Source organism: Dermacentor silvarum, chromosome 6 (assembly GCF_013339745.2).
Source record: "Dermacentor silvarum isolate Dsil-2018 chromosome 6, BIME_Dsil_1.4, whole genome shotgun sequence".
NCBI classification, from domain to species: Eukaryota; Metazoa; Arthropoda; class Arachnida; order Ixodida; family Ixodidae; genus Dermacentor; species Dermacentor silvarum.
Window position 1 is genome coordinate 29,310,553 of NC_051159.1, and position 15,946 is coordinate 29,326,498.

The 15,946-nt window shown below is 48.0% G+C and overlaps 1 protein-coding gene across 1 annotated transcript in view; it reads right to left on the reverse strand.

The window, feature by feature from the left end:
• The window catches only part of LOC119456593 (uncharacterized), a 39,677-nt gene extending 24,145 nt beyond the window's left edge, over positions 1-15,532 (reverse strand). The window contains exon 1 of the mRNA XM_037718423.2: positions 15,347-15,532. Coding sequence (XP_037574351.2) covers positions 15,347-15,478 — 132 coding nt within the window. The 5' untranslated portion in view covers positions 15,479-15,532. The remainder of the gene's footprint in view (positions 1-15,346) is intronic.
• Positions 15,533-15,946: the final 414 nt, after the last annotated feature.

The window sequence follows — 15,946 nt, forward strand, 5'->3', positions numbered from 1 at the left end:
ATAATATTAGAATAGCCTTGAACATTTACAATGTCATTAATATACAATAAAAATAAGACTGACCCCAAGATGGAGCCCTGCGGCACGCCGCATTTAATGGTGAGAACTTCCGAACTAACGCCATTTATTGTTGTGTATTGGGTTCTTCCGGTTAAATAGCTTTTTATTAAGGATAATGCAACACCACGAATTCCGTAAAGCGGTAGTTTTTCAAGAAGGACGTCATGTTGAACGCAGTCAAACGCCTTTCTAAAGTCAAGAAATATACCGAGAGTTAGTATTCGCTTTTCTATGTTGTCAAGGATTTGCTCTTTTATTTTAAGTAAAGCAGTTTCTGAAGATTTTTCCTTACAGAAACCATATTGCTCATGTGCTATTATTTTTTGCGTGTTTAAAAACCCACTGAGTCTTTTGTTTATTACGTGCTCAGCAATTTTAGCAAAAACAGAAAGTACGGAGATTGGCCTATAGTTATTCATATCATTTACTGAACCACCCTTATGAATAACAGTCACCCGTGCCAGCTTCATTTTTTCTGGGAAGTCGCCATTTGAAAGAATTAGGTTGCAGATATGTGCTAGCGGCGTGCTCATGCAGGCCGCTTTATTCGCTAACGGCTTTCAGTGGCTTCACTTTTACATGGTCTGCACCAGCAGCACAATGATCTTTTAATGATGAGATATAGTCTGTATTTCGTGCTCATCAGTGGCCACCAAGAACATCGTAGAAGAACACCGATATGATATATGTTCCGTGCAAGTGACCGGTACATCAAGTTGCGAGGATGAACCAACATCTATAAAGTGTCAATTGAATGTATTCGCAGTTTGAACGTCCGATAGTCCGCTACGTTGAAATGCAATCTTTTTTTAGCTGTAGTGTTTTTGTTCATTATCTCATTGACCATTCTCCACATCGTATTTGAATTTCTCGTGACAGCCGCAAACTTGTTCATGTAATGTTCTTGCTTGGCGCGTTTGATATCAGAATTCAACTTATTTCGTTCCGATTTGAATGCCCGGAAATCATCTTCACTTCGGCTTTTCAAAAAAAATTGAAAAAGTCTATTACGTAGTTTAATTCTGTTGTAAAGATCACGCGATATCCAAGGCTTGCTTGCTTTTTTGTGCTTTTTGTATTTCACAAGTGGTCCTTTGTCATATCGGTCATATAACTGCGCGAAAGTCGATATAAAAGTCTCATAAGCTGTGTTTGCATCAGTATTTGCAGTAACTCTATCCCACCGATTACCAGAAATTAATTCAACAAATCTTTCGACATTTTTATCTGAGTATGCTCAGCCTCATGAAGTTTACAGGAGTCGATTTGGAAGGCTGTCTGTGGGGCAATAAACAATATATCGGTAAGTGATCACTCAAACCGCACATCAGGACCCCTGCTCTGATATGTTCAGGTGAAAAACTCGTCACACAGAGGTGAAGCGTTGTCTGGGTTGTGGGAGTAATGCGTGTAGGCACGTCAATCACATTTGAACAACCATATGATTCAAAAATTTCCTGAAAACGCCTAAATTCTAGATTGCCAGGACAAACATCTATATTAAAATCCCCTATTAAGATTGTTTCAAGTTTGAGTTCAATACATAGTTCGAATATTTTTTCAATAAATTCCAGAAACACATTCACCGATCCTGAAGGGGGGCGGTAAACAAGTGCAATCAGGTTATCCATGCATTGCAAACCAATGCATTCGTAACATTCATTGACAACCATAAGATCAGGAATTATACTATAGGATAAACCAGAGCGAACATAAAGAGCAATTCCACCACCACGTTTCTTTGTTCGGCAAACAGAGGTGCACTCATATCCAGGGACAGTAACACATTCGTCCTCCGATGTAAACCCTGTTTCGCTAAAACAAAGTAAGTCAAAACAGTGCTTAAGTTCGGATAAATATAAATTAACTTCATCAAACTTCTTTCTTAGGCTCCGTGCATTTAGATGAAAAATGGAAACAGGACACTGATATTTTAAGGCTGCAACATCACGGGAAAATTGGAATTGTAGGGGCGCCATCGCGGTTTAGATAACAGGATGCACGTTTTGCTATCACGTATGTCGCTATCACTTCGAAGCTGCCAGATTGGCGAGATCGCCCACTTCACGTATGACTACAGCACGGTCACCGCTCTTTCTTCGCACTAGAACTTTGTCATTTGAATGCCATACATATGCATAACCTGAGGTCTGGGCCCACTCTTTTGCCTTTGATAAAATAGCGCGTGATAGGCGCGTCATGTTTTCACATAAAAACACGTGTCCTTGTTCCCTCAGGTGTTTCTTATTTGCTAGCCACGAATCGCGAAGTTCTTGCCGAGCAAAGCGGACAATGACTGCCCGAGTTTTACCTGGTTTAGCCGGAAGTCTATGTATAGCAGAGACATCGTTCTTGCTCAAGAGCGGAAGGTTAATTTGTGTCGCAAGTTCGTTCACCTTCATCATTAGGTCTCCATTGTCGCTTTCGGGAACACCGTGCACTTCAATATTTAACATACGGCTACGGTATTCAAGGTTGTCCACATCGAATTTCATTTGGACCAATTCACTGCTCGAATCAACCCGTTCAAGTTTGTCGACTCTGTTCGATAGTTGCGAGGTAACATTTTCCTGAGCCTGCAGCCTCATCTGAAATTCATCAAATTTATCAGAAAGATGTTGAACAGACGTCTCCAGTTCTACAAGTTTTGTTGGCAGAACCAAAAGAGCATCTAGTTTCATTTCAATGGCCACAAGTTTAGCCGCTATGTCCCCATGTGGCGCCTGTCGAATGGTTGCAGCGTCCGTCCCCTGCCCCACCCCCCGACATGTTTCACATTTCCATGACTTCTTAGAGCCATCACGCTTCCCTGCAAGAGCTTCTTCAGCTATACCGGAACACGAACCAAAGTGGAACTTGAACTTACATTCACAGCAAGTCATATAAAGGTCATTTTCGGGGACGGCAGATCGGCACACACAACACCGAGACATTTAAACAGGCACCAAGGACACTCGAAGCACACAGGCGGCTTTAGCAGCAGCAGCACGTATGCACATAAAAATATTGATAGACCAAGTCACCAACCTGTAAATACAGAGTCCGATATTCAGATTTCCTGTCCGTCTGCGGCTGCTTCCGCTGCCAAATGTTATCTTCATCTTCCTGTTCTAAAGCTGCATATTTGTTTGCGAGCACCAGCCTGAATTGTTCTGCTTTCACCCTTACTGCGTCTAGGTTGCCCTGTTTCCTCTTGACTAATTTCACTCTTTCTCTCTTAAAATTGAGAGAAATCCAAGACCTCACTAACCTATGGTCACTGCACTTTACCTTACCTGACACTTCTACATTCTGCACTATGCTTGGATCGGCAGAGAGTATGAAATCTATTTCATTCTTTGTTTCTCCATTAGGGCTTTTCCAGGTCCACTTCCTGTTGCTGCGGTTCCTCAAGAATGCATTCATTAGTCGGAGTCTATTCCTTTCCGCGAATTCTACCAACATCTCTCCTCTTGCATTCCTAGAATCGATGCCATAGTTGCCAATTGCTTGCTCGCCAACCTGCTTTTTCCCCAATTTTGCACTGAAGTCGCCCATGACTACAGTATACTGAGTTTGCACCCGGTTTCTCATTGCTAATTCGACATCTTCATAAAACTGTTCTATTTCTTCATCATCGTGACTAGAGGTTGGGGCGTAGGCTTGTACTACCTTCACTTTGTACCTCCTATTCAGCTTTATTTCGACGACTGTTACCCTCTCACTAATGCTGTAGAATTATGCTGTAGGTGGCGGCGTGGAGCAGAGTAGAACACCCGACTTCAAATCTGAAGGTCGTAAGTTCGAATCCTACTCCAGTCCACTGCATTTTCAGGCATGGAGTGGTGCGTGACACCGGCAAAAAAATATTGCCGAGAGCTAGTGGGGCTATATTAGTTCAGGTGCAACCAAACTAGGCAGGCCCACTAAGCTTCATCAAAGTCACTCCCTCACCAGAACAGGAATTTTCCTCCCTGGTGCAGTATTCGGCCACTACCTCCCTCATGACCCCGACAATATCGGATGTATGAAGTTGTAAACATTACCTTACGAACTAAATTACCAAGCACGGCCTCATGCGGGCACAGGTAAACATCAACACATCTCGCTCCATGACTGCGGAAACTCGCTGTCAAAATGCTGGAGTGAGGAAGCGCGACAGCAGCAGCAAGCGAATTAACATTCGTGCCGTCTCTCGCTTTAAAGCGAACTAAACGTCGAAAGTACAGCGCATACGATGCTACCGGCATTCGGCACATTTTGTCCACATCACAGACCGCTTTGAAGATCGGTGATCGCGCGGCCGCGCCATAAGCAGCAGGCGCCGGAGTAAAACCTCCCTCGCCCCCCGTGCCTCACGCAGAAAAGAAGACGGCTTTCTTCCTCTTCAAAACAACAATCGCTCTTCCGCCCCCACCTTCCTCCCTCGCGAGCGCGAGATTGAGACGCGATGGTCGGCTGACCCTGGCGAGCTCTCACTCACACATACAGCGTACGGCGCGCGGCAACAATGTTTTCGTGTTTGGGCTTTATACGGAACATCACAGCGACAGCGACGGCAGAAATGCGCTTGGATGTCCATATAACTGCTATCGCAATGAAAACAAAACCTCAGCCCTTCCTTAACCTGTTGCGTAACTACTGAAGAATTGATGCTACAACTTCACAAAGGATCAACTTATTTATTTATTTATTTATTTATTTATTTATTTATTTATTTATTATTTATTTATTTATTTATTTATTTATTTATTTATTTATTTATTTATTTATTTATTTATTTATTTATTTATTTCAAGTACCTCCAAATCGCGAAGGCGTTAAGAAAAGGAGCGGTAAAGAGAACATACATATGCATTAAATTTAAGGAAAAGCATTGTATACAGCAGACTTGAAGTTCTTACAATCTGGGATGCGCGCGGTGGAACCAGGAAGGTGGTTTCATCCGAAGCTTGTTTTATGGATCAAAGATTGGATAAACAAGCTCGTATGGCAAGCAGGCACTCCTACCTTAAAGGAGTGGTCTGACTTTGATTAACTGTAGGTAGGCGGAGAAAAATGTTTCTTTCAAAACAGGTTATATTAATCAATATTATGAAAGAGGCAGAGGCGGGAACACTTACGACGTATTAAAATATCGAGCAACTTTAAACTTGTCTTCATTGAAATATGATCGAGCGCTACATCAATATAATTAACAGCAGCAGGCAATTTCATGTCCACTGTGCGGTGAACGCTACTATGCTGCCAAATTTCCTGAACGCCTCACATCACCTGGCCCCACGCCTCCATCAAATTTCGTTTCCTATCAATCGGAACTCATTCTGTAAACGACCACTGCTTACTTGATCTAGGCAGCTCAGCTTCTTGATCTCTAGTAGAGTGTAAGCTACGCCAAAAGTTTGCTCCATAATCCGTACTGCCTTCTTCCTGTCATCGAAATAATGCACCAGAACGCGAAATTGCAGGAGGCGCTTTGGTTCGCTAAAATACTGTATACTAGGGATATGTTGTATAACAAGGCATATGAGAGCTAAGAATACTGCAACGGACATAAATCCATACCTGACAACGACGATCGCTATACTCACAGAAAAAAAACTGACAGATATAATGAGCTGCATGGACCTTATACGCCCGCCTATTGGTTTTTGCTGATGTATACCCTTAGTTATTTCTCTTTCGTGATCAGGGTCGCCTGTGAGTATAGTTGACCTAGATAAACGCCCTGGATAAAAAGATAAATGGCCTAAATAAACCGAGATATACCTAGTTAAATGGCCAAACAAATGTCCTACTTGGAAAATTACTTATAAACGAGTTGCAATGAGAAAGAAGTCGGGTGAAGGCGGTGGCAAGAATAAGTAGACACGAAATACAAGACATAAAAGAGGAAGAAGCAAAACTACGGATCTCTAAATCGGACGACGTGTGCCGCTGTGCGTATGCAGCCAATATTGCACTGTGCGAAGCTGTGAGAGCTTTTATCCGCCCAATAGATTGATTAGCTGCCGCTTCCACTACTTTGAAGTGAAAAACATTTAAAGATAATTTGGGATACCTTCCCTGCAAGCAACGTCTAAGCGGGCAAGCTTGGTGGTGTTGAGCCATTGACGCGGCATTGGCGTCAATGGCGATTGCATAGAACTGCTACCATAGCAGTGTAGCTTTTATTATCTACTACATACAGCCACATTCGCACACAGAGTACGATAAGATGTTCCTGAACGCGTGACTGGAACTTTAAATTAAGGTAAAGTTGATGCACGTGCTTTACATCGATGTTTAAAAATTGCACTCATTTATTCGATAAACATTCCACGTAGACGGAAATACAGCACTATCGACTGGGCAGGCAATGTCCGTATTCGACGTTTATGTGCAGCGTCTGCAATGTTAGCTCCTGCAAAGCGGCTTACATTTCAAGACATTTTGATTCCCAATATGGTGCCAGTGGGCGCTTATCTGTTCATGATCAGCCAATAAATCACGACACAATACCTGCATAAATATAGTTGTCTCTTAACATCACTAAAGCATCTGCAAACCAGTTATACGACTGAGTAATATTTAAGGGTTCTAATATCAAAACTTGGCGACAGCTATGTTTGGCAACCATAGACTAGGTGTTACATACACACTCGCCGAAATCGGGGTTGGTATTCAAAGAAGTGCTTACGATCTTGAAAATTATGCACATCTAACGCACATTTTTAAATTATGTGAATGAAATTGAATTATGTGAAGTTCAATTAAATGCTTTACTACTAACGGCGATGCGTACAATTTTGTCTGCTTTCGTGCTATGCAACGTGTAATCTCGTGAAATGTTTAAGGTTATGCACCACAAAGGTCCCACTTTATTCTCATGCCATTTTTATGTTTATGCATTGCGTCGCTCACAAGCTATGACGAAATACAAACGCCAAATCAGACGGATGCACAGCATACGCAACGACGTGACAAAGACGAAGGCAATGTATGATGATTGTCGAGCAAAAAACGGTGGTTGAAGTTCTGTGTATACACCGAAGCGTAAGACAGGTATCAAGCAACATTTAGGGATTCAGTACCTTTTGTGTCACAGTCGGGCATACCCCTCCTGGAGGATCGGCCAACGGGCACACCCCCAGTGGCACATACAGAATGCGGAAATCAAAGAAAATAAAAAATCCGAGGACACCTAAGCACTTTTTATGAGCTGTGAATGTCAAAGCATTAATGTACAATTGAACGCCGCTGCGCGGTCCTTGCAGTTATAGTAGTAAACTTTATTATATGTAGACACGGAGGTAAGGACAGGGGTCAAAGACCGATGGGTGGCTCCCTTAGTCCAGGGCTCCACTGGCCTTGGCCGCCCGTCGGACTTGCTGAACTCCTCGGGGGCAAGCAGCTTTCATTTGGCCTTACCGCGGAGGCGCAGTTAGAACGCTTGCGCGGACAAGGAACGCACATGTCGCGTTCCTTGTCCGCGCAACTTGCAACTGTCGATATGCGCGTTCCTGGTCCGCGTGGACAAGGAACGCGCATATCAATAACTTCCTTGGCCGGCAAAACAAAACAGGACATGCACTTGAAAAAGGATATTTGTTGGAGGGACAATGTTTAGGTACCGTTTGTTATTTCACTGGGTAATTCTGCTGGAAATCCGAGCCTAGCTCCTGCATATCTGGGGCTGCATGTAAGCTGATTATATTAGTGCTGTTATGTAAGGTGCGTTTTCTTTTAAGCTGCACCAAGGTTTTAAAACTTTCCTGTAGCAAATAGCACAATTCTAACCCTTGAGCTAAGTTACTCGATGAGGCGGCCGTTACATCTACGAGAAATAATGCTTAATTGTGTGATTAACATAACTACACTAATAAATAGATCAATTAATTAAATTAACTTCATTCTGTTGATTATTTCATTAAACCTTTTGATTTCTCGTAGAAGTAATGGCCGCCTCATCGACTAATTTAGCTCAGTGGCTGGAATTGTACGATTTGCCATAGCCATTTTTTTTAAGAATTCGGCGAAGCTAAAAAAGTTGGCCGCCATCCCGCCCTGCGAAAGTGAATGTCCAGCGAAGCTATATCAAACACCTACCACGGGCGAGCATTGTATTCACGCTGGTCCTCTGGTGTCTAATTTTTGTGGTCTACCCATGGCAGTCTTCTAATGAACTCAAGGAGTTGCTAGACGGTCCTCCCTTTTATATATGAAACCGTGGTGACGTCACTACGTATATATATATATATATTGTACTGAAGGGACTGGGCCACGGTACTGGTGAAGGAAGAAGACAAGCAACGCTTGCTCGCCCGCTTCGCCATAGCTCCCTTTTGACTTGTTTCAGTCTACCGTTCAAACGCCAGATCGAGTGCTGCTAGGCAAACATCCCCATTGCATCTGGTGGAGGTGCTGGGTTTCTCTCCCACATCCTGGAACTCCGCAGTCGGACGCTACCACGAGCTCCTGCTATGAATGATCCCGGACCGTCCCAGGCTGCTGCTCCCGTACCCCCGACCATTGTCTGCCCTGGCGTCGTCCGGCAGCGCGATCCTGCTATATTTAGCGGAGCAGAGGACCTCGACGCCGAGGACTGGCTCGCCGAATACGACCGTGTAAGCCCATATAATAAGTGGGCCGGCCGCGACAAGCTCACTAATGTAGGCTTTTATTTGACGGGTGTGGCAAACCTCTGGTTCAGAAATCATGAATCCAGTTTTACCACCTGGTCCGCTTTCACAAGCACTTTGACTGAGGTTTTCGGCCGTCCCGCCGTTCGCCGCCTTCGTGCTGAACAGCGATTGCGCGGTCGCGTTCAACGCACTGACGAGACCTTTACCAGCTACATTGAAGACGTGCTCTCGCTCTGCCGGCACGTCAACTCATCCATGGACGAAGCTGACAAGATCAAGCACGTCATGAAAGGCGTCGATGACCACGCCTTCCAGATGCTCGTCGCCAAGAGTCCCCAGACGGTTGCCGAGGTAATTCAGCTCTGTCAGCAGTACGACGAGCTGCGCAAGCAGCATGCCACGACACGTTCTGCTGCTCAGCAGGATACCGCGGATCTCGCTCCCTTGGATTTTAGCCGTGACGCTGCCGACATTTCTGCTTTAATGCCGCAAATAAACCAGTTCATCCGCCAGGAAGTCGCGCGGCAACTGTCTCTGGCGACTAGCCCTCCTGAGCCGGTAACTTCCTTGGCTCCTTCGCTTCGTCAGGTGCTTCAAACGCAAGTTGCTGAGGCGCTACCACCTGCCCCTCATCCACAGCCCGTTGTTGGACCACTGACGTACGCTAACGTTGTCGCCCGGCCTTATGTTCCTCCGGCTCCTGACGCCTACCGGACCATCGGAACTTTCCATGTGCCGCCACCACCTTCACGCCCGGTTCCCGTTCCTTACTCGGCCGCTGGAGCCCCTGTCGTCAACCCGTGGCGCACACCTGATAACCGGCCAATATGCTATTCCTGTGGTTTCCCGGGCCACGTAGCACGATTCTGCCGCCATCGCAACTACCGTTTCCCTGACAGTGGGAGCGCCTCCGGCTACATGCCTGCTTGACTTCCGCGTCATGATGTGTCTAATCTTCCTCCGGACTCGTCTTCTAGTCGCCACCCCTTCGATTCATGCCGGTCGCCCTCCCCACGTCGTCGATCCCTTTCCCCCATGGTTCGTCGACTCAGTCCTGCCCGCGAGGAAAACTAACAGTCGCAGTTCCCGAGGCAGGAACTGCGTTTACGTCGAACATTTGAAGGCCTCATTTTTCTCCTGCGAACGAAATTGAACTGTCCGTCGATGGCGTCACCGTACACGCACTTATTGACACCGGAGCCGCCGTTTCTGTTATTAGTGAAATGTTTTGCCGCCATTTGAACAAAGTGACCACCCCACTTACTTATCTATCTATCGCTGCGTACGGCAACATCGGATTGCATTCAGCCTTCAGCATCATGCACAGCTCGGGTCGTCATTCAAGGCGTTTTTTATGTTGTCGAATTTGTCGTTCTATCCCGTTCCTCGCACGACGTCATTCTTGGATGGAATTTCCTATCTGTAAATTAAGCTGTTGTCGACTGCGCTTGTGCAGAACTTACGTTATCAGTGCCCTGCTTTGACCCTGACGACCACCGTTCTACTAAAGTTGTTGCTGCCACGGACATCGACATCGCACCTTTCTCAGCCGCTCTGGTCCCTGTGTCGTGTGACTCTGTCGCGAACTCATCTGTTTTGTTTACGCCGTCAGCGTCTTGTGCGAGCCGTCGGAACCTTCTGCTTCCTTTTGCTATCGTCACTTTTTGCGGCGGTTCTGCTGCCCTTTACGTGTGCAATCCCTCCGCGTGCCCTTCATCCATACTCCGCGGCGAGTGCTTGGGGAGCTCTGAATATTTCGACTGCACCCTCCCAGCCACCATGTTTGACGATGCGGCACCACTTCCGCTTTGCGCCGTCACTCCTCCTGGCGCGACCGATGCCCCTGTGGACGTCTTTGCTCATGCCGTCGACTCGGCACTCGCACCTGTCCAGCACGAGGAAATTATCCAGCTCCTCCAGCGTTTTCGGGCCTCCTTCGACATTGGCCAACCGTCTTTGGGTCGAGCGTCAGCAGTCGTTCACCATATCGACACCGGTCAACAAACCCCTTTGCGCCAGCGTCCGTATCGTGTGTCGGCCGCTGAACGCCGGATCATCGACCAGCAGGTTGACGACATGCTGCAGCGTGGCATCATCCAGCCCTCTAACAGTCCCTGGGCATCTCCGGTTGTCCTCGTTAAAAATAAAGACGGCTCCATAAGGTTCTGCGTCGACTATCGCTGCCTTAACTGCATAACGCGTAAAGATGTCTACCCTCTGCCGCGCATCGACGATGCCTTGGACAGCCTACAGGGTGCGGAATTCTTTTCTTCACTGGATCTGCGCTCCGGGTACTGGCATGTGCCGATGGCAGAGGCCGATCGCCAAAAGACAGCCTTTGTAACACCTGATGGCCTATATGAATTCACCGTCATGCCCTTTGGCCTCTGCAATGCGCCTGCCATTTTCGAACGAATGATGGACACCATTCTCCGAGGCCTGAAGTGGAACACGTGCCTTTGCTACTTAGATGACATTGTAGTTTTTTCTACCGACTTTGCATCACACCTCAGCCGCCTCGAGCAAGTCCTTGCGTGCCTCACCACTGCAGGACTGCAGCTAAATTTGAAGAAATGCCACTTCGGCGCTCGCAAGCTTACTATCCTCGGTCATGTGGTCTCAAAAGACGGTATCCTCCCGGACCCTACGAAACTTAGTGCTGTATCCGCGTTCCCCAAACCAACTACCCTGAAAGAGCTTCGCAGCTTCATCGGCTTATGCTCCTATTTCCGCCGCTTCGTCCACAATTTTGCCTCCATAATCGCCCCCTTGACCGCGCTTCTTACCGGCCGTTCCTAGCTACCGGGCTGGTCCCCGGCATGTGACGACGCATTTCAAGAACTGCGCCGCCTTCTCACTTCACCGCCAGTACTGTGCCACTTCGATCCCTCTGCTCCAACTGAGATTCACACGGACGCTAGTGGTGTCGGGCTAGGTGCTGTTCTTGCACAGCGCAAGAATGGCTTCGATGAGTACGTCGTAGCGTATGCCAGCCGCACCCTTACCAAAGCTGAGGCGAACTACTCCGTTACTGAAAAGGAATGTTTGGCCATTATTTGGGCTATCGCAAAATTTAGACCTTACGTGTATGGGCGCCCTTTTGACATCGTGACCGACCATCATGCCCTATGCTGGTTGTCTTCACTCAAAGATCCAGCTGGTCGGCTCGCTCGTTGGGCATTACGCCTACAAGAATACGACATCCGTGTTGTTTATCGCTCCGGCCGCAAGCATTCAGACGCAGACGCTCTTTCCCGGTTACCCCTGTCACCTGATCCTATCTGCTCGTCTATTTCCGCCTGCGGTGCCTTCGCCCTCAACATTTCTGACATGCCATCAGAGCAGCGCAAGGACCCATGGATCTGTTCGCTTCTCGACTTCCTGTCTAGCCGGTCGCCAGCGCCGATCTCTCGGACGCTCCGTCGCCAAGCCACGCACTTTATTATTCGGGATAACCTCCTCCACCGCCGCAACTACAACTCCAGCGGTCGCAAGTGGTTGCTTGTTATTCCCCGACATCTCCGCTCCGACATCTGCGCCACGTTCCACGATGACCCACAATGCGGCCATGCTGGGGTATTGGATACATACTCTCGCCTCCAGGTTCGGTACTATTGGCGCGGTATGTATCGTTTCGTTCGCCAGTATGTACGGTCATGCCCCCTGTGCCAACGCCACAAGACGCCACCTAAACATGCTGCCGGCCCCTTGCAGCCTTTACCATGCCCCGCTCGAGCGTTCGACCGCTTCGGCGTTGACCTATACGGTCCGCTTCCCAGCACTCCCAGCGGCAACCGCTGGGTTATTGTTGCTGTCGACCACCTTACGCGGTACGCTGAAACTTCAGCCCTGTCATCTGCCACGGCAAAAGACGTTGCTCATTTTATCGTTCAGAACCTGGTATTACGGCGTGGAGCACCTCGAGAATTACTGAGCGACCGCGGTCGCGTTTTCCTCTCTGACGCCATTACAGCGTTGCTAAAGGAGTGTCGCATCATTCACCGCACTACCACGGCATACCATCCCCAAACTAATGGCATGACAGAGCGTATTAATCGCACCCTTGGCGACATGTTGGCCATGTATGTTTCATCTGACCACTCGAATTGGGATCGGATTCTGCCTTTCGTAACCTACGCATATAATACTGCAACGCAAAGCACCACTGGATTTTCACCTTTCTTTCTTCTTTACGGACACGAACCTTCATGCACAATGGACACAATTCTACCCTACCGGCCGGATGCTTCGGAGTCGACGACTGTTTCCCGAGCGGCTGCATACGCGGAAGAAAGTCGCCAGCTCGCTCGCTCGTTCACATCCCAGGACCAGTGGCGCCAAAAGCATCGCCACGACACGTCCACTACAGCTACGTGCTTTACTCCCGGCTCACTGGTCTGATTGTGGGTGCCGTCTACTCCACCGGGCCTTTCCTCCAAGCTGCATTCCAAGTACCATGGTCCCTATCGGGTACTGCGACAAACATCCGCAGTCAACTACCTCATCGAGCCGATGGACACGTCTTCCGACCAGCGTCGTCGCGGCCAGGAAATTGTCCACGTCTCCCGCCTAAAGCAGTGCCACGACCCCCCTGTCTTCTCCTGCCCCTAGGTCGCCAGGATGGCTCCTCTTTTGGTGGGGAGTGATTGTACTAAAGGGACTGGGCCACGGTGCTGGTGAATGAAGAAGAAGACAAGCAACGCTTGCTCGCCCGCTTCGCCATAGCTCCCTTTTGACTTGTTTCAGTCTACCGTTCAAACGTCAGATCGAGTGCTGCTAGGCAAACATCCTCATTGCAATATATATATATATATATATATATATATATATATATATATATATGCATGCTTGATTGCAAAGAAAGATATGCCGTTTGCCTTCAAGTGTTAACCTGGCGTTTTGTGTTTACGCGACGAAATTTTCCGACCAACGAGAGGTATACAGCTTCGCTGTAAAAATTCTGCGTGGCTCTGCTACCGCAAACACCCGAGACCATAGAAGCTGGGGAACGCCTGGTAAAGTAGTGGCAAACCACACACTTAGTTTCCTGGCGCTCAGGATTTCTTCGCGATGTTCTGCGCAGTATCGCGATGAATCCAACCGGCCACGTTCACAAGCCTCGGGATCTTCATTTCTTGGCCTACGCGAACACTCGGCTTCCCTCAATCTAAATTCAGGATGTTCTCTTCTGCGACGCTTGGTTTCAGCTTCCCTAGCTCTCACTTCAGTCTTTCGGAAGCAACTAGTGTCCAGGGGGGGGGGGGGGGGGGGGGGGGGGGGGGGGGGGGGATTCTGTAACAGTCCACCTAGTGGACTGTCCACTTCGGCTGTCGCCATTGGCTGTCGGTTCACGAGCGCGAAGGCGACTGGCTGCCACATAGAGTTTCTCACTATGTTACCTAGAGGGAAATCTGGCGCTGCTGCGCTGTGGTATGCTAAAGTCCCTAGATATTTTTTTTTGTTGTTTTTTACCCATAGCCTCCCGCAGCCGAGGCGGGCGCTCTACCACTAAGCCACGGCTGCGGTATGCTTGAGTATGCCGGTATATTTTGACTTCGGATTGGCATCGTTCTTGGAGAGCCAGAACGCCTTGAAGACGTGCCTGGCTAGCACCGTTCCGTCTGTCACAATGATTCATTTCCTGCTGAAATAGCACGTAAAAAGGTGTTTTAGCTTTATTATTACACAAAACATGTTTTGTTTAAATTTGGGGACTTATTATTGGATGCACAATTATATGAAACGTAAAACGTAGCAGCTGGCCGCTAAAGTTGTAGGACAGATCACAAGATTCTCGCTCGCTTTTGAACAACTTGTCGTTTGTTCTTGCTTTTCTTCTCTTGATTCTGTATTGTGAGTGAGCAATCTTTATTGAGAGATTTTAAGAACGCATTCTTGGTGTAGCCATATGCACGTTTCAGGCGAAGCCTCGTACAACACCAGCCGACACAAGCCTCGTAGACACATATCCCGTCATTCCCATGACGGCACAGCGCCCTCGCATAGACGGTGGGGCCAGATTACCCTCTAGGTGTTATAATGAGAAAGTCTATGGGCCGGAAACTTCGCGCCCCTGAAGCGGCAGCCAATTGCAACAGCCGAAGTGGACAGTCCACTAGGTGGACTCTTGCAGAATACCCCGTCCCCTCAGTTTGCCGAGCCGCCGCCAGAGGCATCGCTTACCAGGCGCGTTCCGCGCGAACGCGGGGAAACGCGGTCGGCGTCGGCAGCTGCTCTACGCGTCCCACTACCGCATGCCTCACTCCTCCTCTCCACCTCGCATTCGCTATGCTGCGCGATGCTATTTTTACACTCTGCTTTCACTCTCTCAGCTCTCTCTCCCCCAGCTCGGCGAAGCTATCGCACAGCTGGTATGGGGTTTGGCGCTGAGCCGTGCTCCCTCAAGGGCTGCAGAAGATAGCGCCAACCTTTCCCTTTCCCTCAAGAACCACTTATCATGGTATGGGGTATGGCGTTTTGTGTTTACGCCACGAAATGTTCCGACCAACGAGAGGTATACAGCTTGGCTGTAAAAAAATCACCTGGTATGATTACATGAGTAGCACAACCCAGCAACCACGATCAGCAAAGGTTCGCCCAGAAGCAATTCGTTTCTCCGCGCGCATTGGGGCGCCCATTTTCGAGGGGCAAGAGAAAGCGACAGAGGCGAGGGGTCATCGTACCTGGTTCGGTTTGCGGAAAATCTCGGGCCAGTTCTGCCATGGGTTGTACACGTACACGGCGTAGTCGAAGATGAACGCGTACGCCAGGAAGGCTCCCAGTGAGGCTCGCAGGCGTCCCTTGGTCAGCTGCATCTTTTCTCGGCACCAGCGATCATCCGCCTCGGTGTGTGTGATTGCAACGAGCAAACCCTGCGCGCTGTGCACGCGTGCCAGACGTCTTCTCCTTCTGCGAAGAATAATGATGAGTACGTGCTCATTTCTTTTTGCGAAGAAAAAGAAAATTATACTGCTGTTTGATGCCTGAACCGAGGCAGCAATGTATATCACTTTTTGAGTGCGCTTAACGTGCATAATCAGGACACGCCGGGGTAACTACAGTACGTCATAAGACAACTTAAATACCTGTGACTGGTGACGTAAGCTTCCTTACAAAATTTTTATACGACAGATATATGTATAATTTATTTACAAAAAAATCGAGTACACTGGCCTGAACTGCTTCTTTGAAAGAGAGAAAAAAAAGGAGAAATACGGATAGACTAATGGCGATGAGAACAGGGCGACCAAACAGGTTACGACGACCCTTCACTTAGGTATTTT